The 26,392-nt window shown below is 41.6% G+C and overlaps 2 protein-coding genes across 8 annotated transcripts in view; one reads left to right on the plus strand and one right to left on the minus strand.

The window, feature by feature from the left end:
• Window positions 1-15,409, plus strand: part of KMT2E (lysine methyltransferase 2E (inactive)) — a 56,934-nt gene extending 41,525 nt beyond the window's left edge. For 3 of the 4 annotated variants that reach the window (XM_085040436.1, XM_085040427.1, XM_085040448.1), the window contains 12 exons: window positions 314-478; window positions 1,490-1,798; window positions 3,601-3,855; window positions 4,030-4,174; window positions 4,985-5,238; window positions 5,393-5,449; window positions 6,385-6,948; window positions 9,721-10,022; window positions 11,720-11,808; window positions 11,910-12,023; window positions 12,179-12,270; window positions 13,138-15,409. In XM_085040436.1, coding sequence (XP_084896562.1) covers window positions 314-478; window positions 1,490-1,798; window positions 3,601-3,855; window positions 4,030-4,174; window positions 4,985-5,238; window positions 5,393-5,449; window positions 6,385-6,948; window positions 9,721-10,022; window positions 11,720-11,808; window positions 11,910-12,023; window positions 12,179-12,270; window positions 13,138-14,652 — 3,861 coding nt within the window. In that variant the 3' untranslated portion in view covers window positions 14,653-15,409. The remainder of the gene's footprint in view (window positions 1-313; window positions 479-1,489; window positions 1,799-3,600; window positions 3,856-4,029; window positions 4,175-4,984; window positions 5,239-5,392; window positions 5,450-6,384; window positions 6,949-9,720; window positions 10,023-11,719; window positions 11,809-11,909; window positions 12,024-12,178; window positions 12,271-13,137) is intronic. The other variant, XM_085040441.1, reaches the window with a different exon arrangement.
• Window positions 15,410-17,169: 1,760 nt separating this feature from the next.
• Window positions 17,170-26,392, minus strand: part of SRPK2 (SRSF protein kinase 2) — a 131,408-nt gene continuing 122,185 nt past the window's right edge. For 2 of the 4 annotated variants that reach the window (XM_085040460.1, XM_085040464.1), the window contains 3 exons: window positions 25,817-25,909; window positions 25,287-25,379; window positions 17,170-18,832 (listed from right to left, as the gene is read on the minus strand). In XM_085040460.1, coding sequence (XP_084896586.1) covers window positions 18,648-18,832; window positions 25,287-25,379; window positions 25,817-25,909 — 371 coding nt within the window. In that variant the 3' untranslated portion in view covers window positions 17,170-18,647. The remainder of the gene's footprint in view (window positions 18,833-25,286; window positions 25,380-25,816; window positions 25,910-26,392) is intronic. The other 2 variants (XM_085040483.1, XM_085040475.1) reach the window with 2 other exon arrangements.

A 26,392-nucleotide genomic window follows, 5' to 3' on the forward strand; every position in this document is an offset into this window, starting at 1 on the left:
AAAAAGTAGCATTTTAAAATATGCTTTTTAGTTGTTAAGTATTCAAAAAATTTAGCAAGTTCTTAAATCCAGAGCAGGATTCTCTTGTTTGTCAGGGCTGGTATGGATGTAAGCCTTTCTTCAGGAGTCTAGTATTTGCAGTGGTGGTAACATTTCCCTTTAGTCTGAGCTTCTGGTGAACTTGATTTTCATGTCAAACATACGTTGAACACGTTTTGAAGTGCTTACAAAAATATTAGGAAGAGTAATTACATATATAAATGTGTGAAAGATTATGACTGAAATTGATAATGATTATTGTTAAATCCATCAGACAAGAGAAGAACGGAAAATGGAAGCTATCCTGCAAGCTTTTGCCAGACTAGAAAAAAGAGAAAAAAGAAGAGAACAGGCCTTGGAAAGAATCAGCACAGCAAAAACCGAGGTTAAATCAGAATGCAAGGAAGCACAGATTCTCAATGATACTGAATTTATTCAGGTAGTTATCTGGAATTTTATTTTAAAGCTAGCTTTTAACATTGCATATTTTGTCAGTTTGGCTGTTGAGCTACACGTTCAAATGTATGAATTTTATTTTTTCCTCTGAACTCAAATATATTCGACCAAAATCTACATGGTTCTTTCACATTATATTGTATTAGCTCCTGAATTTTTTTTTCTAAATAAGATACTTATAGAATTCTTTAATGAAGAATTTCAGTTACGTGAATTTTTGCAGACAGGCGCGCACACACACACATGCACAGACACACACACACCCCAGCTGTGTAATTCAGTCTGTCTTTGAAGTTCAGGATAGAAGTGTTTATTGGTGTTGACTTTAGCTACAGGAAGTGATTTTCCTTAGGAACCCTCTCTAACCAGTGGAGAAAAATTTGTTTCTTCAGTGGATTTTTCAGGAACACATTATATTGTAATCATTCTGTTATTTTAAAGGAAAGGAGTTATTAAAGTGTATTTTTTTCTTGAGTCTTGCCAATGATAGTTAATGTTTTATTAAGAGTTTTTAACTCTGTTGTTGCCAGATGCTTCTTAGTTAGCAGATGCTTATATAATGATTCTCAGTTCAGATTGTTTTGCTGAGGACTTTGTGTCAGCACTATGTTAAGTACTTTTTGTGACAATGCCAAACACCTAGTAAACTATAAATTGCAAGAAGAATGTTGGACTGAAAGACATAATGGTATAAGAAGTCGATTCTTAGGTTATGGATGAATGAATGTGGTATATCAGTTTTTACACAAATCTTTTGTGGCCTGACCAGTGATTGGTGTGTTTAAATACTCTGCTGATGAAACAGCACATGCTTGGGAGGAAACTACAGGAAATCTCTCATTTGCCTTTTCAAGGAGAGAAGTGTTGTAGTTCTGACAATAAAAATGATATTGAGACTCTTTGGGCCTGCAAGAGAAGAGGGAACTGAAATTTTTTTCCTAATAAAGATAGGTAGCTCTAAATGTGTGTTTACTAGACTTCTATCTTGTCCCAGGAACCGGCAAAAGAAGAAACTGCCACCAAGCCCACCCCAGCCAAAGTTAATAGAACTAAACAGAGAAAAAGCTTCTCCCGGAGTAGAACTCACATAGGACAGCAGCGCAGGCGGCACAGGACTGTCAGCATGTGTTCAGATATCCAGCCCTCCTCTCCTGATGTCGAAGTAACTTCACAGCATAACGAAACTGAGAATGCAGCACTGGTAGCTGAGCCTGAAACAGAAACTGTTGTTACAGAAATGGTTACTGAAACAGAAGCTCCAGCACTTAGTAAATGCCCTACTAAGTATCCTAAAACAAAGAAGGTGAGTCTCTGGAGGGATTGGGAAAAGAGTCTAAAAAAATATATAGGCTGCTTCATCAGTATGCATGTATATATATTTTTTTAATGTTTACTTATTCATTGAAAAGTCACCATTGTTTAGCCATTCATTGGTAATAGATTAAAATATGCGTAGCATCCTTTGGTGGAAATTAGCTTGGTTTTAAGACACTTCCAAAATTCATCTACCAGAGCAGTTTTGGAACAGAATGCTTTCTGAATGGATTGAAATAATACACATAACTAAAGATGTTAATTTGAAGAAAAACCCAAGGAGATGAAAGTTACTTTTCTTTCTTTTGTTCGTTGTATGCTTCAGGTAGCAAACAGTATCTCCAAGGAAATCACTAGCTTCTAGTACTTCTCAGATGTCTGTTCTGAAGTGAATGGATCTAAACACCCCAAATGTGTATGTGCATGTTTGGAGGGAAGATGCTTTACTCTTTAGTGCTTTGTTTTTAAATTTCTTCCTATTGGACTGCATTGCAAAAAATTTCTAAGAAATGGCACAATATTAAAAGACACTCAAAAGTCTTCAGTCTGCAAGTGCAGCTAAAGCAGTACAACCTTCTGCTTTAAAATTCTACAGAACACGTTAAAAGTCTTTACAAGAATTTACAATAATTTCTGAAAATTTTAATCAGTGGAGGAAAAGGGGGAGGAAGTCATAGGTTGAAACTTCTTGTCAAAGGAAACAGTAACAATTTAAGGATTTTTTTTTTTTATCTTAAACCCCCAAACATAACTTAGATTTTCTTTTCAGAAGGCACCTGGGTCATTCTGTAACACTGCATATTGCATCACTATTAAATTGTGAAATGGAACACTAGAGTCTTTCTTCCTTTCTTGCCTGTTGCATAGCAGAAAAGAAGGAAGACATCCTTAATATCATAAAACAGCAAAAAAGTGCAGTAAAATTCAGACTTCAGATACCTGCAGAATGTCTGCATTGCACCCAGTGTACCCTGAGTACAGAGAATGTTCTGCTTTTAAAATTAATTAAATATAAATAGGTTTGTAAAAGACGAGTAACTTAAAAATGTTATGATAATCTCTGTTAAATCCTTTATATCATATTAATATTGTTTAATGTGCTGATTTTTATGTCCTTAATTTTGAATCATTCTATAATTTAGTAGGTTAGTTTATCTGTTAGTAGAAACTAAAATCCACTGGCAAATTTTTTAAAAACCCTGAACTAGCTAGGAAAGAATACCCTATTTAGACCAGTATGTCTTTGTATTAAATTACACCACATTTATTGTTACAGTTGAGGAGTGTTCAAGGCAACTGCCTGACATTGACTGAGGCACAGTCTTGGCAATATGGAAATCTGATGAGGGGTTTCTTTAACTTTGTTCTGTTAATGTTATACTGTTTCTCTTTAGCCTTGGTGCTCAGGCACAGTTTAAAATTTGCTTTGGAATTCTGTTACTATATTGACATCCAAAGTACAGTTGATCTGGGCACTTGTATAGTAATGTTCAGTGAGAATTAAATGCAAAAGAACTAAATGTAGTTTACAACCAAAAAAACCCAAAAAACAAACCAAAACCCCCACACCCCTAAACTTGTATACAAGCAAATCTGATTTCTTCTGCTGTCCCCATGAGTTCTCTAAAACTGACTTCATTCTTGCTAGGTATTTTTAAACTTGGAGCCTGGAAACAAACTGTTTCTTGTTTGTGTAATAGTTGACTAGATGAATAATTGAACTAAACGCTTTCTAAAAGCCACTGATAAGCATACGCATAAAACCCTAATTTTTTTTCTCTCTCTGTTTAGCACTTGGTTAGTGAATGGTTAAGTGAAAAGAGTGATAAAGCAGGGAAGCCTACAGACAGTCTACCAGAAAGGCCTCTACGCATAACCACCGACCCTGAAGTTCTGGCTACTCAGCTGAATTCTTTACCTGGTCTCACTTACAGTCCACACGTATATTCAACTCCAAAGCACTATATCCGTTTTACTTCTCCATTCCTTTCAGAAAAGAGGAGGAAAAAAGAACCTGTGGAAAACATTACTGGCTCTTGTAAGAAGGTAATGCTTCCCTTCATTATTGTGTTGTGTCCCATATTAATTAAAAAGAAGTCTTTATTTACTAGCATAAATTCAGCCAGAAAAAAGGCTGATTGGCAAACCAGTCATGTTACATGTTTTGAAATGTTCATTAATAAACTTGTAAGTCACCAATTTGAACTTGTTGTATTACAGCGTTGGTTGAAGCAAGCTTTGGAAGAAGAAAATTCCACAGTGATTGATAGATTTAATTCACCGTCACAAGAGAGATCTAGAAGTCCAGCCATCAATGGTGAACATAAAAGTCCTTTATTACTGAATGACAGCTGTTCCTTAACAGGTGTGAAGCTTTTATAAATACACTATGTAAGAGTTATGTCAGATTAGCTGATTGTGGATCACTGTGTTTTTCAAAGTGATGAGTTAATGAAAATTCCAGGGGTATTTGCACATTTTCCTGACACTTTCTTTGCGAGAAATGCTTGCATAGTTGTTGGGACTTTTTCCCCCTTTAGTGTTGCATAGTGGTTGGGACTTTTTCCCACTTTAATGGATATTAGATAAAAAACCACTATATTTCCTAGCATTTACAGTGAACAAAAGGCTAATAGTTTTTGTATTAGTATTAAGAGATCAGGTTATAAATTTAATTTTCTATGCTTTCTTTATACTTAAAATCTCTTTAAAACTCGGTAGGCCAGTGTAGCACACGGGGGAAAAGCTGTGTAATCTTGTAGGCATATAAGAAAATGGGAGCACACTGAAAACTAAATGCATTTCCACAAATATATTGGGGCCTATCTGATGATTCCTGTTTACAGTCCTGAATTTCAAATTTCTCCTTTTTAGCTGAACTATCTTAAAAATGCATAGAAGTTCACTTTACCTTTTCTGGGGACATAGGCAGTTCTTCCCAGCATCCTAGCACACAGATTGCAGTTCCTGATGTATCTGTAGGCTGTTAAGAGTTTATTTTTCAGGAAGTCTGTAGGCCGTTAAAAGTTCATCTCTCAGGAAGCTTTCCCTTCAGAGATTTTTGTAATCTTAGAATTTTTTAATTTGGAATTCATAATTTCATTACATAAAGTACTTAAACAACTATGATTATTATATATAGAAATCTCGTAACTTTTTTCTAATTTTAACACAGACTTAACCACACCACTAAAAAAACGAAGACTGTATCAGCTGTTGGAGTCTGCATTCTCAGAAACCTCCACACCTACTCCTTCTCCCTATGCCACACCAACCCATGCTGACATCACTGCCTCTGAACCATCGTTGTTTGCTACTCCTCCGAGGGTAAAAACAGAAGATGAAGCTTGTCGAAATGGTTACAAACCCATATACTCACCAGTTACTCCTGTAACTCCATGTATACATGGAAATACCATGCACTTTGAGGTGAGATTAATAATGAATTTCAGTGTGTTCAGGGAATGTGTTCAGACATTGCAGTGGAAATCGGTGATTTGTACTCCTGCTACAAAGTGTGGTGGGGGGATAATTCTCCAGGCTATAAAATAAATTGACTTTTAATTTCTTCTTATTTGTTCAGAATATTTCCTCACCTGACAGTTCCCCAGAAATAAAAAGGCGAGCTTACAGTCAAGAGGTAAGGAAACTTGCAAAACCTGCAAATGGTATCTTGATTTCACCTTTATGGCTACTCTGTCCTTAGTAAATAAATGCTTTTCACCAGCCGTTGCAGGTTTCTGAGAATTTGAAGGGTAGCTTCGCTATAGGTTTTGTTTGCTTACTGCTTTATATTTCCACTGCACCTGTTATATTCTCTGTTTTAAACTGGTTTCTCTCTGTATCACTTAAAAATCCTGATCTGGATTGGGATCAACTCCAGTAATGGAAAGGAGTAACTACTGCAATTTCTAGACAGGAAGAGAAAAAGAACACTTTGCTGCTTTCCAGGCTATAGTTAGATTTAGATTAACATTTCTCCTTGTTACCAGCATTTCTTAATTTTTTATGTTGATTCCAGTTATGCTCAGAGTGAGAGAGCAGAACAAAAAGATAGTAAGTCAGCATAGGTGGTGGATTACTTGAGGAGCAGCAAGTGCTGGTGGAGTATGCCTGGGTACTCCCAGACTGCAGGATTCATGTGTCCTGCTGTGTGGCTTCGTCCTAAAATTCAGAAGTGTCTTGGAAAAAATTTTCCTGCCTTCTTCCTCTTTGAAATAGATGTTTTGGCATTGAGGATTGCCTTTATGTTGACTTGAAGCAAGTGCTCTGTAGGTTCCTGGCCTGGGACTTGTTCCTTTTGGAGCTCCTCCCTTTTCCCTGCCAGTCATGAATAAAACCTGGCACTTAATGTTTATTTTTACTTTGGTTAATGTACATTTTATTAAAATGCTTTAACCTAATACATGGGAATAGCAGAACTAAGTGTCTGGCTGTAGAATTGTTTCTTAAAAACAGATAAAATCATGGTACTGGAAGGCTTTTAATCCTACTTGAAGGCACATCTGAATGTCAAATAGTTGCAGTTTTGATGGAGTGTGAAAAAAATAGTTGACATATTTTTTCTTCACGCAGGGTTATGACAGAGCATCGATTCTAGCACTGAATTCTTTCAGAAATTCCAACCTGACAGAAATGGGCCTGCAAGAAATAAAGACTATTGGATATTCTAGTCCAAGGAATAGGACTGATGTCACACGGCAGTGCACTGGAGAAATGGAATCTGTGTCAGACCTCCAGCTGGGACTCGAAGTAATTGAGCAAAGTGCACTGCATAAAAACCTGGAAGCCCCCACACATGATAGGACTGATTCAAACAGCCAATTAGAAACTGCTCATTGTGGACGGGGCACAATTTATTCTTCCTGGGTAAAAAGTCCTGACAGGACAGGTGTAAATTTCTCAATGAATTCTAACTTGAGGGACTTGACCCCTTCCCATCAGTTGGAGGTAGGAGGTGGATTCAGAATAAGCGAGTCAAAGTGCCTGATTCAAGACGATGCAAGAGGCATGTTCATGGAAGCATCTGTTTTTTGTACTTCAGAAGATGGAATTGCACCTGGCTTTGGAAGGACTGTCAATAATGACAATTTGATGGATGGAAATTGCACACCCCAGAACCCTCCACAAAAGAAAAAGGTTAAAACTTTAAGAATCATTTGGTCTGTCTTCCACTGTCTGCTAATGATATTTCTATAACAGAAAGAACCCCAGTGTAATAAAAACCAACTCTTGGCTCATATTTACATACTACAGTGTAGTAGACATTCAGGTGAAATAATGAAGGGCAAAGAGCAAAGCTGCATAAAACCATCAGTAAATTTATTTTTTCCTAATAATAGATACAAATTAACTTCTATTTAATAAGAGTCTTAAATTAATAGCTCAATAAATAATTGCTGTTCAGGTTTGAAAATGGTTGCTTATGCTACCCAGTGTTACAGTATCCTGTTATACAGAATATGTACTAGCATCATAGAGGTCATATACTCTGAATATCCATTATGAATTACTGCAAGAAATTGCACCAACAGATTTATGCTACTCAAAGTTAGAACTGCACAAAAATCTTTAGTTCATAGAAATATTTTTCTTGGCTTAATTTCGTTGGGGTTTTTTTTATAAAATATTGTTTGAAAAACAAGCACAATGTAAATTTGCTACTCTGATGAAACAGTTCTTGTAGATAAGTCACATAGTCATGGGCAACTCAAACCAGGATGGGAAGTTACTTTGCATAACTCTTAGACTGCATTGAACTGTCAGGTTGACACCCTTTGCAGAAAGGATGACAAATGTGCAAGGCAGTGGTCTCCACTGCAACAGTTTGCCTGTTTTGTCTCATCACAGACTCTAGTAATCTTTCTTGTTTGAAAGATGTGATTTATTTTCTTTATGGAAGTAGTGATGAGGGTGTTGTTCTTTTCATGCATATGTGTACATGCATGCACAGTGGGGTTTGCTTTTTTTGGTCACACTGCAGCCCCTTGTACATGCCTGCTCCTCTCGGGGCATCCTGCTGGGGAGCAGTGAGGAGTCTGCCTTCAGTAGTTCTCCATCAGAACTGGATTTTTGTTTACTTGCTTCAAGCTGAGCATAATGGAGCAATAAATGGAGCAATATTGTAGGAGCTCTGTTCTTACCTGGTCACAGCCCTGAGAATTTGATAGATCTTGTGTGTGTTACTGTAGCTCTACTGTTTTGGCGAACCCAAAAAAACCATATGCCAGAATTTCTGTAACTTGACATTCTTCTTTTTCTGAAGGCTAAATTAGTCTTCACAAATCCCAGCAGCACTTAATACTTCACTAACCCTCCCCACTTCTCTTGCTGGCAAGGATTCTTCCAGGTTGTTACTGCTGAGGGCTTACGCTACACTAATCCTCAAATAAAAGAAGGTGTGGCTGCCTCCTTATACTCCTGTCTAAAAGTCTCAGTTTGAAGAAACAACCAGAGAAAATTTCATCTGTACCCCTGAAAGAAGGGGTTTTAGGATTTCCGAGGACACACACAAAATTTTGAAACCTTTGACAGTATACAAAAAAGAGGTGGTGGGCTGGATCCCACCTAAGGTGAAAGGTGAGAGTTCAGGAATTTTGTAGGAGACTAATAAAAGCCTTTTCTCTAGGGTCACGTAGGGCAACAGTATCCTTAGGCAGGTCTTTGCAGGATGTTTTCAAGCTTTATTTCAAGTAATATGCTTTAGAGGATCCCTGTCACATGGTGTGGAAACAATGCAAAATTTTTTGAAAGCAAGATCAGTTCTTAACCTGAACTTTCTTATGCAAAATTGGATACTTGTCACTGTTCTTACCCTGACATATGGATGGATCTCTAATAGATTGTTTCGAAAGCAAGCAAACAAAACCTCTTAGGACTGCAAACAAAGCAGCTGCCTTGGTTTTTCCCACTGTGTGGAAATGTATGTCTACTGTTATTGAAGACTAAGCCAATTAAACATTAATTTTTATCATTATTGCACTTCAGTTTGTTGGTTTGAATGCTGTATGGTTCAGAACAGGATGTTGATAACTAGAAGAAAATTTATAGACATTAAATGTCATTTTCACCAAACTAGTGTAGTTACTGAGTAATGTAGGTCTGAAGGTCAGTATTTCAGCTTTCTATTTCAAATCCTGAAGATCCATAGTGAAAGCACTTGAAAATATATTTTTTTCACTGGAGGTAATTTGTTAACCACTTAAACTGGTTTCAACTATGTGGAAGGTTGGTGTAGTGGTTTTACATACATAAGAGATGAAATAGGAACCACTTCTTATGTGTCATTATTTTTGGTCATAGACTTCAGAGTTAGCTTTAAACTATGTTCTTAATCGGTCTCTTTTAAAGTGCAGTAAAGACAGAGTTCAAAATTAACTCTGGGAAAAGTAAGCTGCAAATTGTTTTTTTAAAAAAAAAATGTATGAAGAGCTTAGTGAATCCTTTGCTATATACAGCAGAATGAAGCAGAAGGGTAGTGGGTTCTCATGCAAGGGAGTCAGTCTGAGAGCAGGATGTGACATTGCTTGAAATTTGCTTTACCAGATCAGTATAATATTAAAATTCTGCAGTTCCAGGAGAAACTCTAGAGTCCTTTGTAACTACAGCCAACTGAATTACTTCAGCAGTGAACCTTTTGCTGACCTATGCCATCTGCTTCTTCCCTGATGCAGAACACATACTTCTTCTTTTGGCAGAAGGTTTTTTTAATATCATCTTTACAGTTGTTAGTAGCGCAGTACTCCGTAAATTCACTGCAAATGTGAAGTATCTTCAGTTAGTCTCCCCTTTTTCTTAGAACCAATTAATGATACATCTTGCTGAAATACAGTGCATTCAATAGAAACTGTGAGAAAGAAAATGGGTAAAAACTTCCTTTCTAACGTTTGTTTGCGGTTTTTTTTCCCTTAGGTGTCCTTGTTAGAATACCGTAAGAGGCAACGTGAAGCTCGAAAAAGTGGCTCAAAGACAGAGAACTTCCCCCTGGTTACTGTATCTCCTCATCCTGCTGGTGGAGGAAATACAAGTAGTAACAATGGTGCTAATGATGGGTATAACAACAGTGGTGAAAATGGGGAGCAAACTGATAACACTGCAAGCCTGCCTTTACCACTGCCAACTGCTGTTTATAATGCAGCTCCAGAAGATGCTGGCAACAACTGTGCAATTAAGGAATCTTCCTCCAGTGAGAAGAGTGAACCAGAAGTTCAGTGGTAAGCCACAAAACTATGGGACTAAAGTTTGGAAGAATGATTTTTTTTCAATCTAAGTCTTTTGTATTTGTATTTAAAATCTAGTTTTTGTTAAAGCTGCTGTTGAATATTACTGACTGGAAGCCCTTGTTTCAGTTTAGTAAAGAGTTGTCTTACCTCTTTCCTCAGAAATATAGCAGATACCTCTCATTGATTAGAATATGTGAAGAATTACCGATAGGATACTGGTTAAATTATTTTAATTCTGCTTTTTTAACAGCAATATAGGTGTTGGTTTGAGCATTTGTATCCTTGTATTTCTGCTGCTTTGTCTGTGTGCTGAAGAGAATTTTTCACGTTAAATCTCAAAGCCTTTCCAGAAGTACTTGTAGGGCATAGGGTGGAACAGGAGAATAATCTATTGATTAACAAAAGCTTCTGGAAGACCTTAGGACGTCTGTTTTTCAGTCATGTGGCTGGAATGTGTGTGGAATGTTTGCTGTTGCTTAATTGCCCTGTGCAGGGCTGAATGCAGCCTGGCCAGTGCCTCCTGCTTAGGTGGGAGCATGTGGTGACACTCAAAGCATTGTTCATCGTGTCTCAGGGGTTCCCTTGTTTGCAGACCAGATGGGCAGTGCATGCAATGCCAGATACTCCAAACAACCACAGATCCTGAGGAGAGGTGGAGTATGGATGGGGGAGGAGATAGAGTGACTTCAGTCTGTAAAACACGCACAAGTCTTTCACCAAGTTTTTGGTAGCTTTAAAATAGTGACTGTCTGAAATGTTACTAGTGCAAAATAAATCCTGCAGATGTTCTTCATGCTGTAGTGAAGGCCTAACTGTGGTGGGGATGAACCATGGGCTGAGGAGTTGAACATCCTTCCACTCAGATGATCTGGCTATTCCAGAATAGAAGGATTCTGTAAAGTCTGTCGAGGGGAGAATATAAGTCCAGTCTCCAGTGTTCCACTGAAAAGCAGCTGTTAAGTTAACCATGCAGAAGCTACTGCACTAAATTGTAAGCAAAGAATGTGGAAACAGGCTAAACAGGGAAGAATTTACTACTAAGGTTTTTGTAGTAACCCTGTAGAGCGGCACCAAAACTTACTTCAGTGCAGCAGTATGGTGGAGTGATGCCATGTCCTTGCCAGAAAGGAAAATTGTTTTGTGAAGCACTCTCCCTTACGATGTTCTTGATCAGATTGTGATTGAGATGTAATTGATTATAGGAGAGAAGATATGACAGTCATTGCATACCCACTATCTGGCAAGTTCAGTGTAATAGCTTAAACAGAGAGAGATTTGTAGTAGTACACAATTTACAACTATGGATCTACTACTAAAGAGCAGATTCATAATAACAAACAAGACAACTATTTCCAGTTCTGGAAGAAGACAGTTTTCTACAAATGGAGACTATGAACCAGTAACTGTGACCTTTAATTTTTTGCTCTCCAGTTGTTCAGAAAAAGAAAAACCCACAGATCTACAGATATTGCCTTATTAAGAGGAAATGCAAGTTTTTGTAATGTAGCAAGGTTGCAGGAAATCTTACTTTATTCAACGTGGGAGAAAATGCTCCTTATGTACAACCACTTACTGGGTTGTTACATGCAGCCAACGCTGTAAACTTTCTGTGACTCGGTATTTGCATATACATTGTCCTAAATTTGGTTCATGGGAGTACATCCTCTTAAAGTGTACTTCTCTTGCAGGACTGCATCAACCTCTGTGGAACAAGTGAGAGAACGAAGTTATCAGAGAGCTTTACTTCTCAGTGATCATAGGAAAGACAAGGACAGTGGTGAGTTGATTTATTGTGTTAAAGATACATAAATCTAACCAGTTCCCCCATGGTAATCTGTAATCATTCTAATATTGTGTTTGGGTCTGCTTCATCTGTAGGGGGAGAATCACCTTGTAGGCCATGCTCACCGTCTCATGTTCAGTCTCCATCTCATTCAAATCTCATTTCCCAGTTGCAGCTTAAGGTCCCTTCTTTCACTGAAATTATGGAAGGTCAGTAAGCAGATGACCTTGTATGACACTTGACATATTCAGTAGTCTCTAACAGCCTTAATAGCTCTTTTAAAGTCAAATACAAACTGCTTAGTGATACCTGCAAAAGATTTGATTTCCCCACTCTGATACTTATCTCTTCTTTATTTCTGTAGAACCTGATTCTGAAAATCCAGAGCCAACTTCTGAATGTCCGTCCCCAGATACTTCACAAAGGACTTGTAAGAGTCCATCAAAAGCAAGCAAGGTAATGCAGAGTGTTTGTACAATAAGCATAGGAATAGCTTCATCCATCTCTGATTTGTCTTTAAAAATGTTAATCATAGGAGTTACTACCTAAGTGACATACATGTTCATCTGTCTGTGCAGTACTTTAACATAGGTAAATATTTTCAAGATTACTTGTCCATATACACTAAAATATGGGTTTATATGCTGGGCTTTCAGTAGCTGTGTTTATGGATGATCTTACACTCTGTAGACAGAGAAGAGTGTGTGAGTGGATTCAGTATCAGCACTGTTCTGAGGCGTGAGTGCTGAAGAACTGACACTCAGAACTGACAGCAGTGATGTGATTTACCCTGAACAGGAGGTTGCTCTTGCTGTGCCAGGGTTTGGCACTGTTTGGCAGTCAGGGCTCTGATAATATGGAGAAGGATGTTGAGTAGTTGCCATATTAAATGAAGTAATTCAGGTGTTGTATTTAGTCTTTTTGCTTGCACTTACCACAGCATTAAAATGTTAAATCACTCTAAAAATGGCTTTAGTACTGTAAGTGATCTCTGGAATTGCTTCTTTCAGATTCAGAAATCTAAAACTTTTAACAAAGAACAGATGCAGACTGACCTAATGGATCATATTTCTGTTACAACTTTAAAATACACTTGGGTAGTCTTTGACTTAGAAGAATTATTCATGCATACTTGCTAAAAACAGTGTCTTCTTAAGCATACTCTGTTATTGATGTTTTTCTCACACCAAATAGACATCCTGCGCCTCAGCACCTTTTTTCCCCTATCTGGTGAGAGTGTTCTGAGATGTTCTTTTCTGACTATCAGATGCATAGTTGACTAGTTTGAATGTTTAGCCCTGACTGCCTTTCTTTTCATTCCAGCCCTCTTCACCGAGTCCTGTAGTTTCAACACAGTCACTTGGGAAAACACCCACAAAACCAGATTCGCACTGGGAAGCTGCAGCTAATGCACCTGAGACTGAATGTGCGAATCATCCAAAATCAGAGCTGCAACAAAAACAGCTGACAAACAACGTCCAAGCACTTTCAAAGAATCATCCATCTCAGTCACATCTGCGCAGCTCTGCTGAGCAACTTTCACATTCACAGAAGTTGCCTTCCGCACCTTTGAAGCTGCATTGCCCTCCTTCGCCTCACGTAGAAAATCCCCCCAAGTCTTCTACCCCTCACGCGCCTGTGCAGCACGGTTACCTTTCACCAAAGCCTCACTCACAGCAATTGGGATCTCCATACAGACCTCATCATCCACAGTCACCTCAAGTTGGAACGCCCCAGAGGGAAACACACAGAAACTTCTACCCTGCAGCACCAACCCTTCAGCCCGGTAATCAGGCGCAGGCTAGCGGCCCCCTCTTCACTCAGACATCATCAGGACAATCTTCAGCTTCCTACAGCCAGTTTAACCAACAAAATCTGAACAGCAATGCGCCACCTCCCCCACCCCCTCCACCCCCTTCTTCTACTTACTATCAAAGCCAGCAGCCCTCTGGAAACTTTCAGAGCTACAGCCAGCTGAAGGGCAGCATACCCCAACAGACTGTGTTTTCATCTGGACCAAATCAAGCACTTCCTGGCACTGCGGGTCAGCAAACGGTGCCGGGACACCACGTAGCTGCAGGGCATTTTTTGCCCTCTCAGAACCCCAGTATTCATCACCAGGCATCGGCATCTGCTGCTCCTCCTCCTCCTCCGCCACCACCTGCTCCAGGACCCCACCTTGTCCAGCAGCAAAGTACTCATCAGCAGCACTCTGTAGCACACGTTGTCGGTCCAGTTCATGCCATGGCAGTGGCTCCCGGATCGCACATTCATTCTCAAGCTGCTGGTCACCATTTGCCACCACCACCTCCACCACCAGGTCCTCTCCCCCACCACCAACCCCCCCATCCTACCACGGGACACCAAGGTTTGCAAGCACAACACCAGCATGTTGTAAACTCGGCACCGCCCCCCCCGCCGCCCCCTCCCTCCAACGTCATCGGCTCGGGGCACCACCCTGCGTCAGCACAAGGGTTGCACCACCCGTCTCACCAAGGACCCCCCCATTTTCCCTCCAATGCTCACACAAGCGTCTCCTCCTATTCCTCACAAGCCCCACATCACACAACGTTAGGACCTGGACCTCAACATCAGCCTGCTGGCACAGGACCTCATTGCCCACTCCCTGGTCAGGGTCCTCACATCCAACCTCAAGGACCAAACAGTATTGCAACACCTACTGCTTCCGGGTTCTGCCCTCACCCCGGCTCCGTGACCCTTCCCCACGGAGTGCAGGGGCAGCAGCAAGCCTCGCCCGTGCCAGGACAGATCCCCATTCACAGAGCACAGGTGCCACCCACCTTTCAGAACAATTACCATGGTTCAGGGTGGCATTAAAACAGACCCCTTTAGTTATAAACATTTTTAAAATGTTCTGTAATATAAACTGTATATTTAATATGTACCTGTTCAAGGTACTTTTTAAAGCTTGTACATGATACTTTGTATAAAAGCAAACACCAGTGCTCTTCCATTGTATCCTTCCATTTTTTGCTTTTTAAAATTCCTGAAAACGTGCTGTTAAGCCAGTATTAGGTATTTCTTTTTATTTTGTAAGTGGACATTCCAGCTGTTTTTTCTGGCAGTAGGTTTGATGCTGCATAATGTTTAAAATTTTATTGTTGCAGTTAAATTCATTTAGTGAAAGTTTTCTATATTACTTTTATACATATGTAATTAAATAAGTACACAGGCTAAGTGATGGCACTAACAATTTTTTTTTCCATTTTCTGTCAACAGTTTTTTGTGTGCATAGAGATAGGAAACAATGCAATACAGATTTTTATAGTTTTGGTGTGGACATGGCTTTTTGTTTCATCAGTTATTTGCAGAAATTGTAATTTAATGTATAGACTGTTTCTAATGTCTCAGACGAGTGCTGTAAATACTGTATTTCTTTCGCTTGTAAAGTTGCTTAAAGCTTCTTTCATTTGATATAGTATTGTATATAATAAGTCTTTTGCAAAAAAAAGTGTGATCTTTGTGAAAGTAGTACAGTATATGATCTTTAATTTTTTTTTAATATACTGTCACATTGCAGCACTGGTTGGGCATTTTAATTCATGTTAATAAATCACAACTATGTCAGTTTTAACTACTTGTCCTGAAAGGGTGCTATGTCAGCAGGGAAGTGGCCTTAGGTCTGTGAAACATCACCTCTGGTCCCTGCAAGGCTCTTCACTTCTCTGCAGTTTCCAGCTGTGGATTCACTTCTGTAGCACAGACAGATGTGGAACAGGCTCGAGGAGAGGGATTCTTTCTGCACAGTCTAGAGGCTAAGAATCACCCCAAGCACAGCAGGGTCTTGGGTCAGTTTATTGATAGGGTAATCAGGGCACTGATGGGGTATTCTTATGCTAGAGGTGTTCTGACCTTGGTTACAGAGCAGGGAAGCACCTGCCCACTGCAGTACCTTCCTGTTTCCCTTCTCCCGTGGCTCCTCAGGCCCTCGAGTCGGGGCCGAGGGGGAGAGCTGAGTGGGTGGTGCTGTAATGGGGCACAGAATGTTACAAACTGTGGAGCAGTTTGGGGTTTTTGTAACGGAAGTGATTTATCCCTGGTGCTGAAAGCAGCAAAGGTGGTGCTGTTGTGCTTATCAGTGCAGTTATTGTTAGGGATGAGGGTGTCCATCTCAGCAGTAACTGCTCGCAGTTGTCACACAATAGGATGGTGCTCGATGGCTCCACCTCAGACCAAACTGGAGAACCTGCGTGTGAGGAAAGCTGAAATGGGATAGGAGGGGAAGTGGCTGCTCCTACCCACTGAAAAAAGTGGTAATTCTTTTTAACATGTGGGGGGAGGGCACCTCAGATTTGACTCTAATTGCTGAAAAATGTTGCTAGTTAAAATCATACACTAGAAATGCTTTCCTGAACAGCTGCTGGCTCTGCAGCACACTGGAGTTTACATTCTGCACTGACATGAAGTAGGACAGGATTAGGCTATCAAAAACACCAGAAAACCCCACCCCACCCTCTATGCAGTCACTCAGACACTCATTTTGAAGAAAGAGATGCATCATCATGTCCAGCCCAGCATTCAGATCTGGTTGTCTGCCCCTCTTCCACACCATCAGGATGTGACATCATCATTTCAAATACAAGAGAACATAAAATACCCAGCTGTGCTTGGCAAGGTCTGAGCACAGTACAGGGAGCTGCACACCGGGGAGGGAGCAGGACGAGGCCTGGGCAAGACTCCCCGGTGCTGCTGCAGCAGCAAGGCCAGGCAGAGGGCAGAGCTGTGCCAGCCCTGTGTTTGCTCACGGGCCCCGGCCTGCCCCGGCCCTCCATTCCAGAGCCAGCATTTCCTATGTATGCAAGAACGCGTTTGTAACCGGTTGCAGCAACAGGGCTAGGCTGGGTGTGAAACTGAACATAATTTTTACCTCCAGCTTGAGTCCACTGTGGCATCGTCCTTCTGCCCAGCGCTGTCCGTGCAGCCACTAACAGAGTTCCAGGGATGAGGGTGAAGGCACACGGTCCTGAAACCCAACTGCTGTCAGAGCCTCGGCACTGGATGAGTTTCCCCGGACCAGAGTGTGTCGCACTGCACTGCCCTGGCAGTTCTCTGCGGAGGAGTGGCTGCCCCAGCCCTTCGGATGGGACAATCATTGCCTTGTTTTACAGAACTTTAACAGCTGGTAGGAAAGACGCTTTTTTTTGGTCACATTTCACCCAGCAAACCACTCCCACCCAGCCCCTCCTCTGACTGACACCAGGTGATGTGTTTCATAAATGAACACGAGAAGCTGCCTTTCTCTGGCCAGGGCAAGCCAGCTCCCACCTCCCACCCCTCCAGCACCCCAACAGCTGAGCTGTGGCTAGGCAAAGATTCCAATGACCAGCAACACTGTGAAAAAACAAAACACTTTAATTAGACAACTGCAAGCACCTCAAACAACTGGTTATTGTTACAGCATGGGGCTATCTTCTCACAATCTAGTTATTGCAAAGGCATGTGAATAAATTTTATATGGACAAAGTCAAGAAAAAAGTGGCACTGTAGTTACATGAAGATCAGGAGTAAGCTTACATTCATCCCACTGACTTCTAAAAGAGGCCCAAACACACCTCCGTACTGTACATTCTAAAATCTGTATTGCCTATAAGCTTCAGCCTATGCAGCTTTTTTTCCTAGGAAACACATAATTGTTGCGTGCAACTTACAATGGGCAGTTGTATGTCTACGGATGGGAAAGAATAAAGCTAGTGCAATTTGTTTTAGAAACATGTAAAGCTATGAATGGAATGAGCATGATCTCGCTTCTTGGATTATTTACCCACTGCACTGTAAATATCTGCAGCTATATCCTTCCTTAACTGATGCCAAGCACACACTTTTATTATAAAAGATCAGTAATTCTACACAGAGAGTGGTTCTCATGCTCTACTTTTAATTTTTTTTCTTTTTCTTAAGGTATAGTACAACTTACAGTGCTTATAAAAAGGCAACACCATATGGTACCATGTCTTCACTATCACATTGTAAGGGAAATTGCTATTTTTCTTTTCTTAAAAGCACTTTAAATAGGCAAAAGTTCTAAAAGGGAGTGCTAAATGATAATGCATACTTTATTAGAAAGAAGTCTAGCCTTCCTTTAAAGTGCCATTTGGGGAATGAAATCCTGTAAACCAGAGCCACTTTGTTTAAAACCCAATGAACAGGAACTGCTACAGAATAGAAAGTTTACACAATTCCTTAAAGCAGTTTAAAGTCCACTACATGCAATTGGTTTGCTATAAAGCTCTCTAAAACTTAGTCGCTTTACTCTGAAATTGAGTCCCCAGTCCCATATTTAAATGGAAATAAACATTTACAGGGTGCATTTACATACACTATAATACAAGAATGACATCCCTTTGCCAGAAGATAAAATTGTATACAATTCCTTGCCGTAACTCAGTTCTGACTTGATAAATTTCTTACACTCGTAAATTATATAATATGCATCAGCTAAAATATTTTTTTTTTCATAAATAGTTACAAAACTTGCCAAAACACATGGGGGGAAGTTTCTTTTGTTCAAAAATCTGACATCTGAATGTCACACAACACAAGAAACAATGCTTAAAGACACGTTAAGTGTTTTCTGAAGAAAGTGGGTGAGTAAACTACTAGCTGAGGACAAAAAGACTACCCTTCCCCAAGAACACAGTGCACAAAAAGCAAAATGTCAAACAGTACCTCAAGCAAAATAAAGGTCTGAGGATTGAAGCCAGCTCACGTGTGATCCTGCTAGAGATTTTGTGACAGTCACCATTTAGGTCCAACGCATTGGAAAGTGGTTGCTGGCTTTTTTTTTTTTTTTTTTTTACAGCTGGAAGATTCTGCTAAGAATTCAGCCACGGATGCCTAAGGCATTCTCCAGCTGAAGCGCGTTTCTCTGGGACCATTTCTAGCATGGGGATCAGGAAATCTGTAAACTGTGCAGCATCTTCATGAGGCCAACCATACTTCTCCACAAGCACATCAAAAAGACTCCAAGGTTTCAACTTGGTAATGTGTCGGAGCTCTCCTGCAAACAGAAATATTAATGGCATTAGAAAAACACTTCGTTATCCATGTCAACGACTAATCCCTGTTCCGTTTTTCTCCCACTCTCCATTCACAGCACCTTGACCAGGCTGGGAATCATTGTTCAGGAAGGACAGCACACACCAAGCTTGCTTGAGGTCCTCAAAGGAGACGAGTATGTTCGATGTCAAAGCCAAGAAACCATTGCTACAGCCAGCAGTAGGTTACGCCTGGACTCCACTGCTTCTTCCCGCTGTCTTTGCTCTCCCGTGCACAAAGGCACTCACTCACACTCATGCTCACACCATGGCCAAACAACACTGCAGGCCTTTCCTTCTCAGTGAGCCAATGAACCCAAATTTCACAGAATCTGTTCCAATCCCAAGATGGAGGTCTCAGAAACGCAGGTCCCTGCCTCGCTACATGACATTTGCCAGCAATGCAGCAAAGCACTGATTTATTCCTAACCAAGCCAAGCAGAAGTTTGGTGCTCCAGAGATTCTGCTCCATCTCCCGGGCAAACAGCCCCAGGAAGTTTGGTCTGAATCCTCCCTGAGAGGGAAGCCCCTGCTGCTGCCCAGGTCTCTTTCAACCAACCCCCAACACAAGTGGTGGCAGCAGCTGCAAGACCAGTGTTTCCTCAAAGAGGGGGACTTCCCCAGCCTGGCAATGTGTCCCAGACCAAAAGGGAGGAGGCAAGAACCCTTCTGCCATTCCAACCAGCAGCACTACCCAGGTCTGTCTATAGGTCATCTGGCGTGATAAGGAAGACTTTTCAGTTTCCTGCTCCTCCACTGTGTAGGAATGAGGCCCAAAGCCATGAGATGTGCCATGAGGAACACGGTGAAGGAATTACCGTGGGCACAAGAGGGGCAAGCAGTTGTCAGGCCAGATGATCCTCACTGCTGCCATCAGAAGGGAGTGACACTGAGGTGTCACCCTGCATGAGACCCACAGCCTTTGCAATCCAGGCTCTCAGCTTCCCTCACTTACGTGTGATGTGGCTTCCTTCTCACCATTCATGATGGCAGTAAAAGGGAATTTGGTAACAGCTGCACCTTCACTTCTCCCAGAAGTGCAAATATGGCACTTGAAATCCTCCTCACAGATGATGAGAATAGGATTCCACCTTGCAGGCAAGTTGACAGGCTTGCTCCTCTCTCCTCCCCAAAGCAGGGACATCTCTTTGGTAACATCTGCCTTCTGATTGTATCAGACTATGCCCAAGAACACCTGTATGTTGTGCTATACACCTACACTTTGTAGATCCAGTGCATTTGTCACCAACAACCTAATGAATCTTTGACCTCTTGCTTCAACAAACCACACTAGTCATGAATCTGTGCATATCCAAGTTCTTACTGAATGTGACCAGACTTAAGAGTGCCTGATCTGTTCTAATCAGTAATTCAGCCCTGCCACATGCAGCCCCTCTGATCTCTGGGGACCAGCTGGAACACAAGGGCAGTTGTTTTCTGCCGTATTTCTATACTCCTAATGCAGCCCATGTCCATCTCCCTTCTTCTCAGGCATGCATCTGTGCCAGACAGTCTCCACAGGACACTGCAAAAAGCCTTTGACAGACCCCTGTGGTGCTTCTGCACTGAGAGTGATGGTGTCTCACCCAATCCTGGAGGCTGAGCAGGCTTCACAAGCTCACTATACCACCCGGAATGGAGGCATTCAGGCCATGCTAGTTGTAAGCCAACTGGTTTGTCAGCTTGGCACTTGTCCCAGACTGTAACCTACTGCCCATAAAATGCCATCAGACATCAGCTCACAGGTCAGAGTTTTGGCACATCCCTGTGGCTAGATAAGTTCCAGGGCAGAAGATGTAATCCATGTCTGACTGCCTCACAGGTTGAGCATCTCAGTGCCATGGATTCGAACAGCCAAAGGCTCAGCAGGCCCTGTTTCTGCTGCCTCAGCCCTCAGCAGTGGGTGCTAGGCAGGGTACAGTGCTGGAAAAAGCAGCTCTCCAGCTGCTGTCACAAAGTCCCCACAAGACCAAGTGTGCAAATGATCCATCACTCGCAAACTGAAGAGTCCTGCTGGTAACAAACTCAAGGTGTGCTGCCCACAGCCAGGAATGTCAGCAGAGGGCAAATTCTAGTTGATGTGTGAACATGCACAGTACAAGCACATCCCATCAGTACTCACAGACACAAAAAAGCTCTGCTTTGGGCCCACAACTGACCCACATAACAGAAAGAACAGCACATCTTGGAGCAGCACATTTATTTCCAGGCTCACTCTCAGCTCTTTAAATCTTTGTGCAACTCTGAAATTTAACTGCCGACAATCTTACCTTTTGGAAGGTTTCCAAAAGTGTATATTGGTGACTACTTACAAGAACAGGTAGCAAATTATGGTACAAATACAGGTAGCAAACAGGAATGCAGGAACTCGAATACTGCCAAAAAGTGATAGCAAAGTGACTTGTTACTGACTGCAAGCAAAAAACTGCTAAAAAAATAATCATGTCCATGGCTTCTCTAGCTCCCAGAATTCATTGCAAGGGCTGCTGTAATCATGTACCAAATTAGGCTTAGCTCTGGGGGAGGGTGGGTGTGTGTTCCCATCCAGCACTGTCTTCGTCTTTGCACTCACATTTTGTCATTTCCAGCATCTTTCCTCCCTCAGATCTGATAAGGTAAGATTCCATGATGAGGCTCCTGGTGCCACTGTGTTCTTGCTGTTTGAATACTCCTCATTTTGTGAAAGGCCAGCACAATATTCAGCAGAGTTTTTCTGCTGAGGAACAAACTACTTTAGCACTGTGGACTGAAGTTTTCCACAAGAAATCCTGTGAGGATTCTAAAAGCACTTATGAAGATAGGATACAGTAAAAATTATCTGTGTGTGGGCTACACATTATTGTGCTTCAGTTTTCAATAAGGATCATGATGCTAACTATGGAAACAAAATAGTGTAAAAAAGACAATTAACACAACTCAGGTGGACAAAAAAGTCTAAAAATTAATTTTCATGTGGGTCCTTCTCATTTCCATCCTGAAGCATGAGAATAACACAGGAAATGGAGGCATCTGCCAACACATATTTTCATCTAGTTCAAGATGTTTGTACCATGTAGCTGGAGGAGAGCAAGGCTGTACCTTTATTTAAGGGAGAAATTAAAAGCATGGGCCCCACCAGTCTGACACCTTCCGTATTTAGGCCATTAGCATGAATTTTCAAAGACATGCTAAAAATGTCATAGTGAGAACTTCCTAAGAGAAGCTCTTTATTAGGATTTTTGATAGCGAAGCACACAGGAGATAATCCACAGAGGACAACGGAGTTGTCAGAGCTGTAAAACTCCTGTTGCCAAAGCAGAGGCAGCAATCATCCCTCTGAAAAATGGAATGTTAAGTCAGAAGGAAAGTACTAAAAAAAATTCTAAGGACCAAGCTGGGGGGGAATGCCAATTAAAGCTTTCTTTGCTGACCATAATAAAAAAAACCAGAGCTAGCCTATGAAATTTATCAAAGACAAATTGACAAATTTAAGATGTGCCACCAGGCAAGAGGAGGACAGATGACTGAATAATAAGACATGGATGATGTGAAGGACTGGGGAGGCAGCAATGGGATATAATCTGCTGCTACATATCTATGACATGGTTCCAAGAGCTAACGTGGCTGGTGCAGCAGGTACAGTGAGGAGGCTGCAGGGAGCCCTCTCACTCCCTTCCAGGAGAGTAAGAGAGCAGCATCACAATGAGTGCTTCTCATTATTCAATTTACAATGGGCAAAGCCACCACCTGGCCAGCATCCTGCACAGATTTACTCACAAGGAAACAGGGCTAGCAAATACCAGAATTAAAACAGAAGGGACCAAGGTCTAGAAAATACAAGAGGGTTTTACGTTTTAGTGCCAAAACATATTAATAATTTTTAGTCAAAGTAGCTTCCATGAAGACACTGGAGAAAAGGACTCCCTGGAGTTATTATTTGGCTCAATAAAGATGAGACCTTTCAAAAATATGTGAGCATTTGTGTTGTAGTGTAAGAAATAATTACAAATGCTTTTCCCTTTTAAATGCACTTTATTTGAATGTCACAAACTGCTTCAGGCAATTACTGAGAAAGGACTGTAAACTCATTCAGTTACTAACACCCTTCTTTTTGTGCCTGTGACTTCAGCAGCACAACTCAAATGTTTAAAGCACCTCTCTGAGGTCAGACTTGCTTATGGACAGGAGCAAAACTCAAACTTGATTCTCATTCAAGGCTGATGTTTTCAAAGCAGGAGCTCACAGCAACATTTCTAAGCCCACCCTTAGACCACAGCAAGAAATTCTCCCAAGTGTCTCAGGCCTGTACCACAGGCTTCTGATCTCCAGTGCTCAGGCCACAAGCACCTGAGTGCAAATGCAGCAGCTTGCTGGCTAACTCTGAAGCCTATCCCTCACACCCTGCCAGCCCACCACACACAAATCCCAGCTGGGGACACCAGAGGCTGGCAGTACTGGGGTAGCCAGGGAAAAGGAAAAGAATGCCTGGTGCCTGATGCAAAAAAAAAAAAAAAGGTGCTCAAGTGAGCAGGATAGTTGCCACCTCCATTTTTACTCCACAAAGCATTTCAGTTTCCCCAGCTTGCAACAGTAGAATAACTGGTAAGATCAGAAAATGCAGCTTGGTGTGTTACTCCTTTGTCTTCATTTGAGATTCTCTGGTTTAAGTAGAAACAGGTGGGATCCAATCTATTTAATCTTCCACAGCAAACTTACACTTATATTTTGTGTGGATGGTGAACCAAGTCTTTAATTCCACCTTGAATTCCACCCTGTGGATTAAGAGGCACCCCCAGTGCCTCTGAGGAATGTCACTGACGTTCAGGCCCTAGAGGGCAACAGTGACACTCTGCAGCTGAAGATGCTCATGGAAGCACTAGAAAACTCTCCACATCACAGGAATTTTACAAACTGCCCTCTCCTGTGCACTGCCAACACTGCAGTTACTGAGTAACTGTTAGGTCACATTTTACAGTTCTATGATATCATTAGAAAATGCCAACCCTTCTGCTGTAAGGTGAAAATTAGGAATGTGAGACACGCTCCAGTAGCTGCAATCCCTGTCTGGAGGTGCTGCAGAGTGATGCATGCCCAGCCCTCTTACTGCTTTATACATTTACAGACCCGTGGGCCCCAAATTTGTACATCTCAGTTACCAGGAGATTGTTTAAAGCCTGCTGATACAGCCTCTCTCTCTGCCTGCCATGGCAGCCAGCTCCTGAAGCTCACTGCCAGCTGTGCAGGGAAGCACTTGTTTTAAAGCCATCCTCTGCAAATTTCACTGGCTTTCCCCCAGCTCTTACATGGCGGGTGCTGCGAACAGCAGCTCTGTCTTCAGCTTATCCACTAACCTCCTGACTATGGAGACCTTTACAATTCCTCCAGCAACGCTCTCCGCTCCCCACTCAAAAGCCCCAGGAACTTCAGGCTCCCCCAAAGGGCAACTGCTCCCTCCTCAATCATCGCTGCTGCCCTTTTCTGCACTGCACTGCCATTAACAGCCTCCTTAAGGACAGGGAGGCACACGGAGGTCCCTGCTGTATGAGCAGTACCAGCACAGAATAGGCAGCCCTCGTGCACGGGAGGGTGAATCCCTGATCATGCCCAGCTCCATCACCCTGAGCTCCCACAGCCTCGTGCTGCTGCCTCAGCCCCAGGACACCAACACCTCAATGCAGCTGTGGCTGCACCAGCCCAGCCCACAGCACAGCCCAGGCACAGGGAGCCAGGGGCAGGGCAATCCACAGCTCTGCTCAGCAGGACAGTGCCCTCCCTCCCATCCCAGCTGCGGCTGACAGCCCTGGAGGTTCCCCCACCAGGATGCTCCTGACAGACCCTGTTGCTCCATATAGCACAGTGCTGTCTCATGCTGAGGGGATGAAGACACTTGAGGCATCACCACATTGCCCCACGTGTCAAAAACTTGCCTCTAAGAGCAGCCTGGGCAAAGACAAAGTTCCAGTGCTTGGCACACCCCCATCTGCTCTGCCTGCTGTGTGACAGCAGCCACGCTCAGCTCAGTGTCCACTGCTCATGTATTCCCTTCCCAGCTCTGTTAATAACCTGTTATTCCTTACCAGTAGCACCTGCTGGATCACCACATAAGAGCCAAAGCTGCTGACAGATGATTTTCCACCACATTACAAGCTACACATCACCTGAGTCCTCACACTTACATGAACATCAGACAGCAGATTCACATGGACACTTGTTAACAGCCACACTTCGCTGAGTACATCCCCAAGGGAATTTTAAATGAAATATCGAAATGAATACTGCAAATTGTGGCTTTTCCCAGAAAGCCAAGTTTACACCAAAGTTCTTCTTTAGTAAGAGCTCTCCATTTAAATGGATATATTTCTTCAGTACCCATAAATGAACACATTCTCCTTTTGGATAGTATTATGCTTTAAATTAGTGTTGCATAAATACCGTTACCTTTTTTGGTGAAAAACTCCTTGGAATATTTCCCCAACATAGCGTATTTTCGAGGGATTTTTCCCAGCAGTTCAATGATCAATGCTATGTGGTCTGCATTGGAGAACATTGCCAGCAAAACAGAAACATACAACAGTTTAATCAGTACATTGCATGCACACACTAACACTGGCCCGGTACAGACAGAAATAGATTGATCCTGGTAAAAAACACAGGTGCACACTGCTTGCTCAGTGGCTACTTTGGAAAGAAGCTTTTCAGCAAAACTTCCTTCTCAAAACAACGTTTGAGTGGCAGCTGCCAAAAACAACTTTTGCTACGTAATTTAAAATGTACCAATAGTTATTTTTCAGAACACTTGGATAAAAAAAAAAGGAATTTTTCAGAAATTCCTGGGCATTTTGCTTTTCAAAAAGAAAATTTTCTTGTGTGCTTTCAGGAAATGCTCCTCACTGGGACATGCTACAACCAGCAACAGCAATTCCACTTCTGTCTGCATCACGGCACCTTTCAAAAAGAAGAGGTACTACCTCTGCGATTGAAGAATTCCCGAGAATATTTTCCAGATAGAGCAAAGTGCCTTGGGATATTGCCTAGCAGCTCTATGATGTGTGCTATGTGGTCTATGAGGGAGAGAAAAAAAGGACACGGGAGTGGAAGGGGCAGGGAAAGGATGGGATAAAAAAGAAGAGGAAAGAAACTGGAATTAGTAAAAAATCAGAAATAGTTTCAAATCAACAATGTTTGCAGCAAATCCATGCAGAGGTTTCCAGGATCAGCAGAGCTCTGGCATCATTAGTAGCATTTAGGAATAATGAATGATGCCCACATTACCACTGCAAAGAGCATTTACAAGCAAACAAGCATGAAAATGGACAGGTATACAGATGGAAGCAGGAGTTAACTCTGATTTAAAAAAATAAATTAGTAATTGCCTAATTCAAATAAAAATACAAATGTAAACATTATTCCAGTGTCACTCTTAAAAAGGGAAATACTGTAAAGTTCAAATTTGTAGTTTCTTTTCTAAACTAAAATGTTGTTATTTTCAATCAGGTTTCCACACATATGCAATCTTACAAGAAGGGCAGTTTAATTCCTTCAGG

Source organism: Lichenostomus cassidix, chromosome 1Aa (genome assembly GCF_008360975.1).
Source record: "Lichenostomus cassidix isolate B80296 chromosome 1Aa, HeHo_3.0, whole genome shotgun sequence".
Classification (NCBI taxonomy): Eukaryota; Metazoa; Chordata; class Aves; order Passeriformes; family Meliphagidae; genus Lichenostomus; species Lichenostomus cassidix.